Consider the following 17075-nt stretch of genomic DNA (forward strand, 5'->3'; position numbering starts at 1 on the left):
AATAAAGGAATTAGAAACGGGAGAAATCCTCCTCTTGACTCGTCTATTGAATATTTCTTTAACATAGGTTTCGTCATTTTAATTTTAAGTGATCCAACATCATTTAGTGTTTTTACTTGTGTGTGTGTGAGTAAAACATCAATTCTTACAGCTCCTTTTCTTTGAATTGTATTAACATTAATAATAGAAGGCTTTTGATTTTGAATACAAGATGTTAATTTATTAAGATTGATTTGATTAACATATACCCCAACCATTTATTTATGAGAAAAAACCTATGTGATATTAATCATAACACCATTATCTGTATTAATCTGTAATTCTGTTTCCTCCAAAAGCAAACAATATGCATTAACCTCTTCACTCTCCCCTCTTTCAATGTATAGAGAAGTATCCACTCGATTAGACTTTATAGTTTCCTTTTGAGAACTCAGGTCAATTGTGTAGATTGTATAAAGTTTTTGAAACGCAACCATATCCAAAATAGGATCATTATTACCATTACTTTCACACACCTTTTGGTAGGACTTGTAGGCTTCCGCATAATCATTTTTTTCCCAATCAATTTCCAATCTATCTCGTGGATAAAATGTGCCATCAAGAGAAACCCGAAGTTGTTTCACCTTAGCATTATCACTCAGCGCATTATTCTTATTAGTACCGTCCTCTCCATCTGGTTTTTTAAAAATGAGCCAGAGGTATCGTGGCTTTCCTTGAAGAACACCCAAATTCCAAGTGTAGGTAGTGTGTTCCAGTTTAACGTGTTGACATCTTCTTTTAAGGTATGATACATTTAGCGGTTTCTTTGAGTTAAGTCTTCTATTTAACATCTCTTCCGTTTTAAGATTAGGAGTATATTCACTGATATACCAACACAAATCATTAATAACAAATTTATTGTTTTCTCCAAAAGCATTTTCAACCCCAAAAAGCAATCTATTTACATTATCATTCCTTTGTAGTTGAAATCTAATTTTAAGCCCATACAAAACTTTATCATAATCACAAAATCCAAATATACCTTTCAGAGGTACTGCTACGGTAAAACTATTCTCAGCTTTTGCGTCATCATTATACATTGACTTCCTTTGACTATAACCAGGGTCTGCGTTTGTACCCGTTGACATATCAGGAATAAAACCTTCAACAGCTCCCTTACCCATTCTATCACTAAACGAATATAGTGTAAATTTCATCATTTCAGATGTAGCAGAGACATAATCAACCGCTTCAACCTCTTGTGTTCCAATATACAGGCGGACACTGTCAAACATTTTCCAGAAGAAATCATTTACGAGTGTAGCATTAGTATTATTCGCAGCCTTAGTGAATTTAAATTTACACAGCAAGAAACTATCAGCTAGATTCAAGTAAGTTTGTTGATTATTTATTTCAAAACTTTTTGTTCCGTTTGAATTCCAGTCTGTTCCAGTTATAGCATTTACCTTAAAATAGTCTTCCTTTTTTGTGGAGTTTGAAATGATAATTGTATCATCCAAATCATAGATACTATCAATCGCTTCCATACTTGTATTTATATAGCATTAAAATTGTTGAAACCCTGACCCAAGTATTTTAATGATTTTTTGTCGTTCTTGTGAAGATAGTTGAGTTTTACCTTTTTTTATTTCTTTGATTGCTTGTAATTTATGAGACTCCTTTTGAGCATCTTTTATACTCTTTATAGCACCCGCAACGGAGCCCACGGCAGAAGCAGTTGAACCAATTAGGTCTTTATGTTTAACGATGGTTGAACCAATACCCATTAGAGTATCAATTATCCCATCTCCTTTATTTCGAAATTGATGACCTACACCTCGTTGTCTCTTAGGTTTATAGTATCCTCTACCCACATACCTTGTATAGTCTGGTGAAAGGAACATGCCCTCCCCTGTAATTATTTTATATTTTCCCAACTCGTGTTTTCTCACAATAACCATTATTTATTTATTGAAAAACTTCACGTAGGTGAATTCTGATGGATATAATTTCATCATTAAAGGATATCATACGATTATCTTGGTCGGTTATCCTAAAACTTACTCTGTATATGGTTTTTCCTGACACAGGTAAATAGACAAGATTTTTTGGTTCCATATTAAATTTATAACCAATCGGGGTTGAGTATGCACTGAATGAAAATATTGTATTTGTTCTTATTCCATCGTTATAAGCACCATCAATCAAATCACAATGAATTAATACTGAATTTATACCGGAGGATATTTGGATAACATTATCACTGTAAAACGTCCCGTTAGTTTCAATCTTTTTTGAAGAGAAACCCAATAGCTCTCTAAACGAATTTTCAATCGTGAAATCAACTTTATAATTATTTTTAAGTTTAATAGTTGATTTTGAAGTGTGTGTTTGAATATCTATTACAATATTTTTTGGTTCATCACCTTTTTCTTTCATAAGGCGAGAGACTTCTGAAGATATTTGAGAAATCTCGTAAGCTCCAGGTGAAACGGTTATAGTTTTATATCCACTTCCTGGATTATAACTAAACTTGTTGTTTTTCTCTGTGATATTAAAAAGGGTATTGTAAGTTTCCATTGACAACAAAGATGCCTCATATGAGGTAAGGGGGTCAAGTTGTAGTGGGTAAGGGAATGAAGCTGTGTAATCGCTCGTTGTGAAATTAAAACTAAGAATTGTGCTTCTCATCTTATTTAATATCTAATAAAATATCTTTGTATTGACATTTATTAATTATTTTCATGTTCATCAACTGATCTAAAATGGCTGAGGATTCATTAAAACAATTGTTGTTTCCAGCCTTCTTACTACCTAACAACAATAATAGCCTATTAACTAATTGTGATGGGTCATTTGGAAGAAAACTAACACCCGAACCAAGCTTACTTAAAGCATCAATAATATGTTTCTCCTTCTCATTCTTCTTACTTTTACCAGCAACAGAAACTCCATAATCAAGTGCATTTAGCAACTCAATATATACCCTATCTTCCTCTCTTTCCATATCAAGTGGTTCCTCAAAATATTTTGAACCGCTGAATCCGGGGTTTGTTAGAAGAAACATTAATCTTGGAGTTAATTTAACATTTGGTTGAGTAGAACTCAAGAACATCAATTCATCATTAAATATCAATACCTTTTCTTCCACAAGATGAAACACTGCTGGTTCTTCTGTTGGAATGAGACCTGCTCTGGTTTTTGAACCCGCCGAATATTCATTGTTTTGAAGAGCTTCCACAACATAATTAGGGGGTTGATTTACCTCCTCAAGTTTCCGAAATAATCCCTCGTCATCATATTCTAATTCACCAAGTTCTTGTTTTGTTATCTGACTAAAATCTTTGAGCATTTGAAGTTTTTTCGGAGTAAATTCTACCGTGGGAACTGTAGGTGAGTGTTGAGTTTTCAAAAGTGGTTTAAAGAATTTCTCTTGTTTTCTTTCAAAGGCTTCTTCACCAGTTAGTTTCTGTCTCCGTTTCTTCTTTATCTCTTCCTGTTGTTTAACAACTTTTGAAACTAATTGTTGATGTTCCTTAAACTTTCTTTCTCTTTCTTCGGTATTCATTTTCTGTATTTATTTATTGAAAAATATCATTTAGTATCTCATCTTGTTTCACAACAATATATTTATATTTTCCAATCGTGTGTTTCATATAATTTTCAAATTCTTTTTTACTACATAACGTAGAGCAATTATCTCTCCAAAAATTATTTACATCTATTGAATTTAACTTAAATAAAATAAAAGTATTGGCATTGTTTCTTATTGAGCGTCGAGGGAGTTGAAAATATGATTGACTAAGATATATACAATTACAAGAAGAATGTCTCCCTCTTGTATAGTAGCTATCCATTACTGTTTGGTTTCTCTCATTAACACAATCATCAAAGATGACGAGGTTCTTTTTTGATTTATCTAAATCTTGAGGTGAAGGTATATCATCCGTATTATCACTGAGAATACAAGTTATGGGTTTCGATTTTGATTTCTGTGTATCACAAAATAATTGTATTATATCTTCAATATTATAATCATTCAGTTTGTTTTGAAGTTTAAATAAACCAATAATGTCTTCCTTTTTAAGACCTGCATTAAAACCCTGTGAGAGTAGTTGATACTCGGGTTGAAAACTTGACTTTGTAAAAATTATTAAATTATCATAATCTAAAAAATTAGGACCAAGGAGCATCTTTAAAAGTAAACAGGTTTTCCCACATCCGCTTGAACCAACTATTAGACATCTCAATGAATTTGGAATGTTTTTATGGTTATTAAATTTTATCTTATTTTCCCAAACGGGTAAAAAATCATTCATTTATATATTTGGAAAACAAGTCATCCAACTTTTTTTGAGCTATTTTAGAAACTCTATATTTTATCCTGAGTTCGGGTTTAATTTCAAAATAATTCATTATTTTATTTATGTAGTATCTTGTATTAACATTTCCATTAAAATTATTTTGAATAATAAATATCATTAAACCCTTATACATTTCCTCAATACAAAGAGTCTCTTTCCTTGTAAGAAATGGTGTATTATCACCATAATGCTTAACATTCATCTCTCTTATTAATCTTGTAAAGTAATTCATTTTTGGTTCTAATTTAAAAGAGTTATATGTTTTTTTATATTTCTTATTATCATTAATTAGAATATAATCACAGAATAAACATTGTTTATATGAATCCTCATCATTAAGCCCCACTCTATCACAAGCCGGACAATTCTCTAATTTATCATATGGAGAGTCTGGAAATTCTAAATATCCTTCAGAACTTATCATATTTATGTGGTAAATTTTTACTTAAACTAAACGCAAGTTTATTCATTAATAAATACAATGTTTCAAAGCACAAAAGACAAATTTCAATCAATCTCTACTTCGGTGGAAGATATAGAAAAATATGTCAAAGATGTTAAATTGAACAAAGATAAATATGGAAATTTTTGGGTAAAACCAGTTATGGAAAATAACATGAGCCCCTCTATTTCATTTAAAGGAAGAGCTCTAACTATACCTGGAAAGACATCCATTAAAGTAAATCTAACAAAAGTTTCTCCTCTACTCCTGGCAATTTATTCAAAGCTTGAAAAAGTGATTGACCACGATACTTTGAAAAAGAATGATAAGACCATTAATAATTCTAGAGGAGACATTTGTATTTTCTTTAATAATCCAAAGGGTGTAGATCTAAGTAAAATGAATGATGTTAATATTTCTGGTGAAATGTCATTTCGTTCTATGATAGTTAGAGATTATTTAAAGATAACTTTTGATATAAAAATTGTAGAGATTGAATCTGTTAATGAAAGAAAGTATATAGATATTGATGGGAATATTTTTCTTGCTAATTAAATATGAGTCAATACAGCAGTGAAGATTTTACTATTTCATTGAACTCGGACGATAGTGATGATAGTATTTCATTGAACTTGGACGATGGTGATGATAGTATTTCATTGAACACAGATGATAGTTATGATACTAATAGTTTGTGCTCAAATGATAGTTATGAGAGTAGCTTTATTGATGACTCTGAGTATGATTCTGAGTATTCATGTGATAGTTATGACTTAGATGATTCTGAGTGAAAAAGTGTTTTAGTTTAAGCACAGCGATATATATAAAACGGAGCTGTAAAGCTCAAAAGTGTTTTATTTTAAGCACAGTGATATATATAAAACACCACGTTTTCTCACGCTATAAATATGGTTTATTGTGATACTTGCGAGAAGGAAGTAAAATATTATAAACAACATATTCTCACCGCAAAACATACATACAACATTTTAAACAAACTTTCCCCTCTTCCACCTGAAACAAAACACTGTTCTACATGTAATAAAAATATCCTCAAGAAAGGCTTCAAAATACATCTTAAAACAAATCTACATTTATCAAATTTTATCACAACTAAAAACTCTGATGGAGCATTCAAAGGACATATTAAAATAAGAGTCTTTAACTTCAAACCTCCTGAACCAGAGTCTATAGTTGATGCTGTAGAAATAGTTAAACCTGCTGTTCAAACGTTGATTGAAAAAACACTAAAGGAAATGAAACCACTTAAATTTTATATGGGAGTAAAATTAGAAATGACAAAGGATGAAGGAGTTATAGATGCACCATACATGAGAACTGAGCCACACTTTATATCTTCATATCAAGATTTTAAAACATCAGGAGTCTATGATGAACTTATTAAACAAGAGCAAGATGTGGATAATTCAATCGTAGGAAGTGGATTCAATATAGGAAAAATTATTTACATAGACATTCATATTCTTAAATCAGATCCTCTAAAAGCTTCTTCTTACATTGATTTACCCAGTGTTATCAAAAATAGAAAAGCAGTTATCAATATCAAAAATAAAGACAATAAATGTTTTCTCTGGTCTATTTTAGCACACTTACATCCTCCACATTTTCATGATGAAAGAGTATCTCATTATAAAAAATATGAGAATACATTAAATACGAAAGATCTAAAGTTTCCGATGACTTTAAATGATATTCCTAAATTTGAAAAGATGAATAATTTATCAGTTAATGTTTATGGTCTAACAGAAACAAACAACATTCAGGTTTTAAAGCTTTCTGACAATTGTAAACAAACTCATATTAATCTTCTATATTTTAATTCAGACGAAAATTCACATTATACATACATCAAAGATATTGCTAAATTAATAAAACCACAAGTCTGTAAGAGAACAAATAAAATATATATTTGTTTGCGTTGTCTTAACTCTTCAATTCACAAGAAAGATTAGATAAACATTCAAATTATTGTGGCGAACATAAATCAACGGTAATCAATATGCCTAAAGAAGGCTCAAAGATCACATTCAAAGATGAAAATAAAAAGATCAAACATCCATTTGTTATATATGCTGATTTTGAAAGTATTTTAGAAAAAATTGATACTGCTTCTCAAGATCCAAAAGAATCATACACAAATAAATATCAAAAACATACTCCTTGTGGTTTTTGTTATTATATCAAATCATCCGTTGGTGATAAATATAACAAGTTAGAGATGTATAGAGGCTCAAATACCCCAGAGGAGTTTGTGAAACGACTAGAAAAAGACTGTGTTCGATTAACCAAGATAATGAGAGAAACCAATAAACCAATGTCCTTAACAAGTAAAGAAAAAAGGGAATTTATAAAAAACAATGTCTGTCATATTTGTGAGGAGAAAATTGGTAAAGGTCTAAAGGTTAGAGACCATTGTCATCTCACTGGTAAATATAGAGGTCCGGCTCATCAAAGTTGTAATATTAATTATCAACTCCCCTCTTTCATTCCTGTCTTTCTTCATAACAACGCTCATTATGATACACATCTATTTATCAAGGAACTCTCAAAGACTTCTGGAAGTATCTCAGCAATTCCAAACACGGATCAGAAATACATTTCATTCACAAAAACAATTCACACATCTCCTATTACTCATATCAGATTTCTTGATACATTTAAATTCATGGCAAGTCCATTGGTTAACTTGGTTCAAAATCTAAAAGAGTTTCCATGTCTTTCAGAGTATTTTTTAGATAAAGATTTTCTAACACAAAAGGGAATTTACCCCTATGACTATATGGACTCATTTGAGAGATTCAATGAAACACAACTTCCTTCAAAAGAAAATTTCTATAACAAATTAAATAATAGTCATATATCTGATAAAGATTATGTACACGCACAAAATGTTTGGGAAAAATATAACATCAAGAATCTTGGCGAGTATCACGATTTGTATCTCAAAACTGATGTGCTTTTATTGGCCGATGTATTTGAAGCCTTTAGATCTGTTTGTCGCACTGGATATGGATTGGATCCTGCTCACTACTACACAGCACCTGGATTGGCCTGGAGTGCGATGTTGAAAATGACAAAACAAGATTTGGATTTGATAACCGATGTTGATATGCTTTTGATGATTGAAAAGGCAAAAAGAGGTGGAATTTCACAAGTCTGCTCGAGTAGATACGCAAAAGCAAATAACAAATATCTTCCAAATTATGATCCAACGAAAGAGAGTTCTTACTTGATGTACTATGACGCGAACAACCTGTATGGCTGGGCAATGTCTCAGGCTCTTCCTTATGGAAAACTTAGATGGGTAAAGGAAAAAGACTACAAAAACGTTTTACAAGATGTATGTATCTCTACACAAAAAGAATTGGATGAAGAAAAAGTTGGTTATTATTTTGAAATTGATTTAAAATATCCAGAGGAACTCCATAACCTACACAAAGATCTCCCATTTGCTTGTGAGAAAGAAAGTCCAAAGAAAGAATGGTTGAGTGATTATCAACGATCGTTTGATATAGGTGAATCAACAGAAAAATTACTTACTACATTATATAACAAGAAAAATTATGTTCTACACCAAAGAAATTTGCGACAATATTTATCAAAAGGTCTAAGAGTAGAGAAGATCCATAGGGTTCTAAAGTTCAATCAAAGTCATTGGTTAAAGGGGTACATTGATTTTAATACACAAAGAAGAACAGAGTCAAAAACAGATTTTGAGAAAGACTTTTATAAATTGATGAATAATGCGGTCTTTGGTAAGACTATGGAGAATGTGAGGAAAAGACAAAATATCAGACTATCAACATCTTGGGAACAAGCATCAAAATTAATTAATAGACCGAGTTTTACTCGAGCTGAGGTCTTTACTGAGAACTTTTGTGCGATCCATTTGATTAAAGAGAGTATTGAAATGAACAAACCTATTTATATTGGAACAACAATTCTTGATTTATCAAAGTCATTAATGTATGATTACTTTTATAATAACTTGAGGAAGAAATATCAAAATGATGTTAATCTACTTTATATGGATACAGATAGTTTTATTTTGAAAATTAAAACCAACGATGTTTATTCAGACATGAAAAAGGACATTAATATCTATGATACAAGTAATTACAGTCCAGAGAGTGAGTTGTTCTCTTCTAAAAATAAAAAGGTGATTGGAAAGTTCAAGGATGAATTAGGAGGAAATGTTATGAGTAAATTTGTGGGATTGAGGTCTAAGGCTTATGCTTATAAATACATTGTGAATAACGTCGAAAAGACTGATAAGAAGTTAAAAGGTGTAAAGAAAAATGTTATTAAAGAAACAATAAACTTTAAGGATTATTATAACTGTTTAACAACAAAGAAAGAAGAGTTTAGAAAGATTAATGGAATAAGAAGTTATAAACATCAATTATATTCAGAAGAGATGAATAAGAAAGCATTGGGGGCTTTTGATGATAAGAGGTTTATTTTAGAAAATGGAATTGATAGTCTCCCTTATGGTTATATAAGTATATAAGTGATAAGTTAAAAAGGGGGTTAGGGATTTTAACGGGCTACCGCCGCCTTTTTACTATTATATAAATGATAGAACCAAGTACCAACCAGACTAAAGAGTGGAGGTGTAATCAACCTTGGTATATAAATGGTAAACATAACGAATGTGAAAAATATCAAATAGGTATAATTGAAAAGACAACTGGTAAAACAATTTACAAAACAAATAAGAGAATTAATTTAAATACCGGTGAATTGGGTAAAAAAGATGGAAATATTTTTGAGTGGACGGAAAACTTTGATGGTTGTCAGGAAAATATATACTTTAATTTAAAAATGGTATGTGGCACTGGAGGCGCTCAAACAAGAACATTGAGGGAGGTTTACCATTTTATCTTAGCTCAGTTAAAATATCTTAATAAAGAACCAAACTCAAACATATTTTTTGTTAATGTATTAGACGGTGAGGAGAGTTGTAGGAGAATTAAATTATTTCCCACACATAAACAAATATTTGTAGGGTCGTTGTTTGAGTGGGTCAAAGATGATTCACCAGATGATATTAAGAGTAAAAGGTTAAAAGGTCCATGAGGTCAGAAGGATCACAGGTGTTTAAGTGGTCTAATGAATAAGGATAACATGTCAAAAGGTTAGAAGGTTCGTAAAGAACAGGGTGAGAGAAATATAGGTGTTTAGGGGCAATGAGGGAGGGAAAGAATTAATATGGAAGTGAATGGGTCAAAGATTAATCTGCCAGATGATATGTAGAAGAAGGATGATAGGTCTATAAGAGAAAACAAATATTTGTAGTGTTTGAGTGGTCTAATGAACAACATTAAGGATAGGTACTACAGACAAAAGGTTCATAAAGATGAGGGTGGGAGAAATAGAGGTGTTTATGATTTTTGAAAAAGACAAGGGGGTAAATGACATTAGATAGGGATTTCCCATGTTAAACGGAGGTGTCCCAGAAACAACATTATTACACTACTAGCCCCTTTGGCGGGGAAAGCCCCTTTGGTGGGGAAAACCCCATTGGTGGAGAAAGCCCCTTTGGTGGAGAAAACCCTCTTGGGGAGGAAAACCCCCTTGGGGAGGAAACCCCCATTGGTGGGGAAAACACCATTGGTGGAGAAAGCCCCTTTGGTGGAGAAAACCCTCTTGGGGAGGAAAACCCCATTGGTGGGGAAAACCCCATTGGTGGAGAAAGCACCTTTGGTGGGGAAAACCCAATTGGTGGGGAAAACCCCATTGGTGGAGAAAGCCCCCTTGGGGAGGAGGGCGAATGAATTCGCTACAACCTTCATACAACCTACAACCCTTAGTCCTCCTGTCAAGTTTGGTTGAGATTGGATCAGTAACGACCGAATGTAGAATGTGTCTCGGTCAAAAAATCGTCAGACAGACAGACAGATATTAAATTGGGTATTTTAGTATGATGATTATGTGCACAAAGTGGTGACCTTAAAATCAATCACATTATAGCAACTTAGTTACTATAGGAACAATTAATGAGTTATTGTTGTGCTTCATATTGATATTTCCTACCGTGTCTTTATCATCATCCACATCCTCTTCACCTATTGCGTCATAATATTCGTCGATGGTAGTAAACTCGCGTGGTTTCTGGGCCCAGGTCACAGCTACAAGGAGCAAGAAGACAAGGACGAGCAGAGACCGAGCGATTGGTGTGCGTGAAGCCATTGCTTTTGTTCTGTCAAGGTGCACAAGGACAGGTACACAGAAGTACAGGTTTGCTATACTTATTAAGCATGTCACAGTAAATTCTCAATGATCATATCATAATCAATACACTCGAACTGCTTGCAATAAATATGGAAAAGGTAACTTATTATCAAGGCTGTCAATAACAACATTAAAGCGCGGCGTTACGCACGCTGCTTGCGAGCAAGGAGGAAGCGGACAAGCGGTAACTTATAAGCGTCTTTATTTCAGGAGCTCACTGTAACACTAGCGCGCTCCGGGCTGCGCGCCCCGTGTATATCCTCAGGCCACGCCTACCCCTCGGGCGTGGCCCTCGCCCACTTGGTGCGCGGAATGATGTCACCACGCCAGTGGGCTTTTGTGTCCGCCACAACATAATACTACTTTACAAAGTGCTTTCTCATTAAGAATATGTGTACTTGGTAAAACAAATTTAAATAACACCAACGCCCTTTTGACATACTTTTGCTGTTAAGACGAATGAAACTAGAAAGCCATCTGGAAATGGAAAGCCTGTCCGCATCCGATTGTATTCAGACGTCTTCTTCATCCATAAGCTAAACATGACAAAACCAGTTTTAAAATGATAAATGAAAATGGACGATTTTATACAGCCTTGACCTTTGAGCCTTTGATATAAAATAAATAATCAGGTTGTAGCTTTTCATTGGTGAAACAATTGTGTTGAACCAACCGAATATACAAATTCGTAAAATTTCAGGTTAATCGGGTAAAAATTGGCAATTTAATGTGACCTTGACCTTTGGATCTAAAAAATACAATCCACTCCTAGCTTTTGATTAGTGAACCAATTGAGTGACCCAATATGCAAATGCTTTACATTTCAGGTCATTCGAATGAAAATTAACGATTTTATGTGAGGATGACCTTTGACCTTTTGACCAAATTATTTATTTGCCTTCTCCATATTCACATAATAAACTTTGTTGAAACATTGATGACAAAACTCAAATGGTGAATTGAAATTTCAGGTCAATTGGAGTAAAATTGAGGATTTTATGTGAGGCTGACCTTTGACCTTTGAACAAAATTATTAATTTGTCTTCTCCATATTCTCATTATTAATCTTTGGTGACAATTTGATGACGATACGGGGCGGGGAGGGGGGGGGGGGCTAACGGCTAACTAGAGCGAAGTCGATGGCTCGCTTTCACAAGTCTCATGCTTCCTACCTAAAAAAGGGTTGAAAGATCGAAAAAGTTGCACCAGGAATGACCGTCATGTAATGCTGTTCCTGCTTCATGTGTGTATTTGGTTGTGTGTTTTGAAAAATACTATATGCCCTTGTGACGTGAACGAACGGTATCGTGCGATCTCGCGAGAGCACGTCACGCAGCTATGGCATGACGAATAAAGTATTTCTTTTACATGGTGTCAGAAGCTAACCGACTCACAGCTTTCCTACAAAGGACCAGCCATAAATACAGTATGGCGTTTCTGATCTGTGAATACTCAGCGTCAGTAGGATGTGTTTAACTTGATGTAAGCATAATGAACCAATCACAATACCACGGGAGATGAAACGGTGTGGAGTATTTATTGCAGCATCGACTACAGCACACGAGAAACGCCAAAAACCACCGGAACTCGCACAACCGGAAATCTACCCACTGAGGGTCATGAGTATACAATAGAGTCCCTTTGAAGACAATAGAGTTTGAAGACACCCACTGAGAAAGAGAAGAATATTTCTTTGTTATTTTGCTACCCTCTCCCTCCCCTTTGGGATTAGTTAGGGATACCGGGTGGGTCGTTTAATTGTCTTGTCTGTTTTGTCTTGGTGCCTGTCTGCCCTTTAATTACTTGATCTTTGCTGCTGCATATCAGCAGGATTTCTTTTCCTTATGATTTATCTTTTCCTTGGTGTTGCACCCTGTGTTTTTTCTTGATTTTGAGTAAAGTATTTGCATTTATTCCCCTGTTTTGAATTTGCATTGCATTTCTGAATTGGCATACTGTGTGTTGAAGATTGGGGGGGGTGTAAAATTGCATCAGCTTTTGGATGGTAGCTTCGCTCGGTCACTTCTGATTGCTCATACGGCGCGACCGCCCACGGGGAACGTATTGGTCTCCCGAGCACATTGATTAGGATCTCCGGAGCAATAGGCAGTACCCCGAGCCCTTCATACAAGGGCCAGGTCGTAACAAATGGTGTCAGGAGTGGGATTTTAGCCCAAATTGGGAAATGAGTGTCGGCCAAATGGACATCGGCCAGCAGTTGAGTTCCATTATGCCCATACTGTGGGTGCAAACTGGGAAAATGGATGCTCAGAGGGCTGAAATAAATGAGAAGATGGATGTTCAGAGAGCAGAAATAAGTGAAATAAATAAGAAGATGGATGTTCAGAAAGCCGAAACAAATGAGAAGATGGATGCTCAAAGAGCTGAAATGACCGAGAAGATTGATGTGCAGAGGGCTGAGGCCAAAGATATGAAAGGACAGATGACTGGGCTTAAGGAAGAAATGGAAACTCGTTTCCAAGTAATGGAGAGGAAGTTGGAAGGGATTAGGACAGATAAAATTAAAGAACAGAATACGTGGTATATGGGGGACTCATCACAACCCGGGACTGCCTCCAAATCTGCTGTAGGGCTAAGCGGGCTTAACACTTCCGTTACCATGGGGACGATGGTGGGTAACACATGCAGTCGAGACATTGCATGTGGCCCCTATAATGGGGAAGAAAACTTAGTGGCATATTTAGCACAATTTGAGTGCGTTGCCAGGTTGAACAGTTGGACATTTAGTCAAAAGGCGGCTATGCTGGTAGTGTCATTGAGGGGAAGGGCATTGGGGATACTGAATGGCTGGCTAGAAGACCCACTGGGTTATGATGAAGTGGTAAAATGCCTCACAAGACGTTTCGGGACAGCACATCAGGTTGAGTTGGCACGGGTACAGCTCACGCAGCAGAAGTGGCGACCCCCGGAGACGTTCCAGAATCTGGCGGGTGACATTGAATGCTTAGTAAAGCTGGTTTACCCAGAGGTGAAGGGACCGGGATTTGAAAATCTGGCTCGTGAGTATTTCATAGCAGCTATAGGTGGGGAATTGCAATCACAAGTTCATCTACAACGGCCTCAGGGTCTGTATCAGGCAGCGGCGGTTGCTTCTGAATTGCGGATCATTCATACACAGTGGTCGCCCCATACGCAACGGGCAGTAATTCGTCAGGCACATCACCTAGGAACCGAAGTGGTGGAGACTCCCAAGCAGTATGAAGGACCGGCTGATGGTATTGAAAGGGGAGAAGGTTACGCCACCAAACAGGATCTGCAGAGGCTTTGTGAGGTGATACAGCAGGGTTTTGGGACCTTGGGGAAGCAACCTTGGATCTCCCAGAAGGGAGATCAGAGGCCCCAAGACGAGATGGAGCTAGCCATTCGGGAAACCGGATGTAGCCGGTCGTGTGGGGTGACAGCCGGCTGTGAATGGGGAAGCCTCAGTCATGGTGCTTGGTTTGAGTGGAGTTGGGGAACAGCTACAGAATGTCGCAGTTTCTTGGGGAAGCAACCTTGGGGGGGGGGGGGGGCACGAGGAAACAGGGTGTTTTCTGATCCCAGGGGAAGGGACCCCACATGCTGGGGGTGCGGAATACAGGGCCACTTGCAGTCGGAGTGTATGTGGCATGGACGTCAACAAGAGTTCACAGGAGGAAGGGGACCGAGACGGGATGTAAATGAAACAGCCATGGCAGTTGCTCCGATAGGGGGGGCGTTAAGCCATATCGCAGAAGGGAGATCAGAGGCCCCAAGACGAGATGGAGCTAGCCATTCGGGAAACCGGATGTAGCCGGTCGTGTGGGGTGACAGCCGGCTGTGAATGGGGAAGCCTCAGTCATGGTGCTTGGTTTGAGTGGAGTTGGGGAACAGCTACAGAATGTCGCAGTTTCTTGTACAGTAGAGGGGAAACAGATTCGAGCAATTGTGGATACGGGGGCGAATGCAACCATTGTACATCCGGCCATGCTGCGACACACAACAAAGGGATGGAAACCACTCGCCCCTGGAGCAGGGTATCATCTGAAATTGGCCAATGGGGAGACAGTGCTAATACTCGGGAATGGAGTCATCAACTTGCAGTTGGCTGGGATGGAGTATAACACAAAGGTGTGGGTGGCAAAACTCTGTGACCCTTGCTTGATTGGACTGGATTTCCTGGCCGAGAATGTTTGCCAGTTGGAATTTAATCGGATGTGCTTGAAGATTGGAAAGGACATGGTTCTATTTGAGGAGCAGAGAGAAAAAGATCCAAAGGATGCAAGTGTAATTGCGCCTGTGTCTGTGACTATACCACCAAACTCAGAAATGCTGATCATCGCTCAGCGAGCTGTCATCAGGTGTGAATCATCCCCGCTGGGATTAGTGGAACCGATGGAAGAGCCAATGACTTACGGCATCGCAGTAGCACAAACGTTAGCAGAGTCCGAAGGAACACGGGTACCAGTACAGGTGCTAAATGCCACCGATCAGCCAAGGGTTGTGAGAGCGGGCACCCAGCTAGCTACCTGGACGTCGGGGTGGTAGAGTGTAATGGGAGGTCTGGAGTAGAGGATCCCACAGAGCGTGATGACGGTGAGTGGCCTGAAGATCTCGCAGATCTGGAACAATGCAGTATTGCAGGACTCAGTGAGGATCAAGCCAAACAAGTCCACTGGTTAATTGCCCGTAACTGAGACTTGTTCATGCTAGCGGGTAAGAAGCTGGGCCGCACGAAAATGGTAAACCATCGGATTGAGACGGGGGCGGCAAGACCGATTAAGCAACCGCCAAGACGGCTACCATTTGGAAAAAGGAAAACTGCTGAGGAGGAAATTGCCAGAATGTATGCCGAGGATGTAATTGAACCCTCTGATGGAGCATGGGCATCACCAGTGGTCCTGAGGTGGAAGAAGGATGGGACAGTTCGATTTTGCGTGGATTATAGGAAATTGAACGATGTGACCAGAAAGGATTCATATCCTCTTCCTCGAATCGACGAGACATTTGATGCGTTAGCTGGATCGAAGTGGTGTAGCACTTTGGACCTAAAGAGTGGCTACTGGCAGGTTGAAGTCGACCCGGCCAGTCATGAAAGGACCGCATTTTCAGTGGGAACAGGTCTATGGCAATTCAAGGTTATGCCATTTGGTCTGTGCAATGCTCCCGCCACATTTGAAAGGCTCATGGACAGAGTTTTGAAAGGGTGGCATTGGAACTCCTGTCTCGTCTATCTGGATGACGTTCTAGTGCATTCATCAACATTTGACCTTGCTATTTCCCAACTGGAACAAGTTTTTTCACGCTTTCGGGAGGCGGGGTTAACATTGAACCCCGGGAAGTGCCAACTATTTAGGCAGGAGTCGCCTACCTGGGACACATTATCGGTCGAGAGGGTGTCGAGCTACCCAGACAAAATCTCAGCAGTGCAAGATTGGCCTATTCCCACGAATGTACGGCAGGTACGCTTTTTTGAGTTATGCTCGTACTACTGACGATTTATAAAAGGCTTTGCAGACATCGCACGACCCCTACACAGGTTGACAGAAAAGAAAAACACCAAGTTTGTCTGGGCCAATGACTGTGAGGATGCGTTTGGAGCCCTAAAGGATACATTGATGGAGAGCCCCATACTGGCATTCCCTGAAAGTGAGGGAGAGTTTATCCTGGATACAGACGCAAGCCACTTGGGCCTGGGCACAGTACTTTCCCAAGAGCAGGGGGGCACAGAGAGGGTAATCTCCTACTTCAGCAGGGCTTTGTCTAGACCAGAAAGGAACTATTGTGTGACGTGAAAAGAGTTGCTGGCGTTGGTGACCGCAGTTGATCACTTCCGACCGTACCTCCTCGGGGAAAAATAGACCATGCGTCTCTAAGATGGCTAATGAACTTCAAGTCGCCGGAGGGTCAGTTGGCCCGCTGGTTAGAAAAGTTACAGGCTTTTGATTTCAACATTGTGCATCGCCCGGTCGGCTCCATGCCAACGCCGATGCCTTGTCCAGAAGACCGTGCATTGAGCAAGGTTGCCGCTATTGTGAAAGAAAGGACAAGAGGGA

At 37.6% G+C, this 17075-nt stretch overlaps 1 protein-coding gene across 1 annotated transcript in view; it reads right to left on the reverse strand.

Moving 5' to 3' along the window:
• LOC137438265 (epiphycan) overlaps positions 1-17075 on the reverse strand; it is a 188698-nt gene that overhangs the window by 152066 nt on the left and 19557 nt on the right. Inside the window, exon 2 of the mRNA XM_068133381.2 lies at positions 10843-11008. Coding sequence (XP_067989482.1) covers positions 10843-10998 — 156 coding nt within the window. The 5' untranslated portion in view covers positions 10999-11008. The remainder of the gene's footprint in view (positions 1-10842; positions 11009-17075) is intronic.

This window comes from Myxine glutinosa, chromosome 12 (assembly GCF_964187855.1).
Source record: "Myxine glutinosa chromosome 12, kmMyxGlut1.1, whole genome shotgun sequence".
Taxonomy (NCBI): domain Eukaryota; kingdom Metazoa; phylum Chordata; class Myxini; order Myxiniformes; family Myxinidae; genus Myxine; species Myxine glutinosa.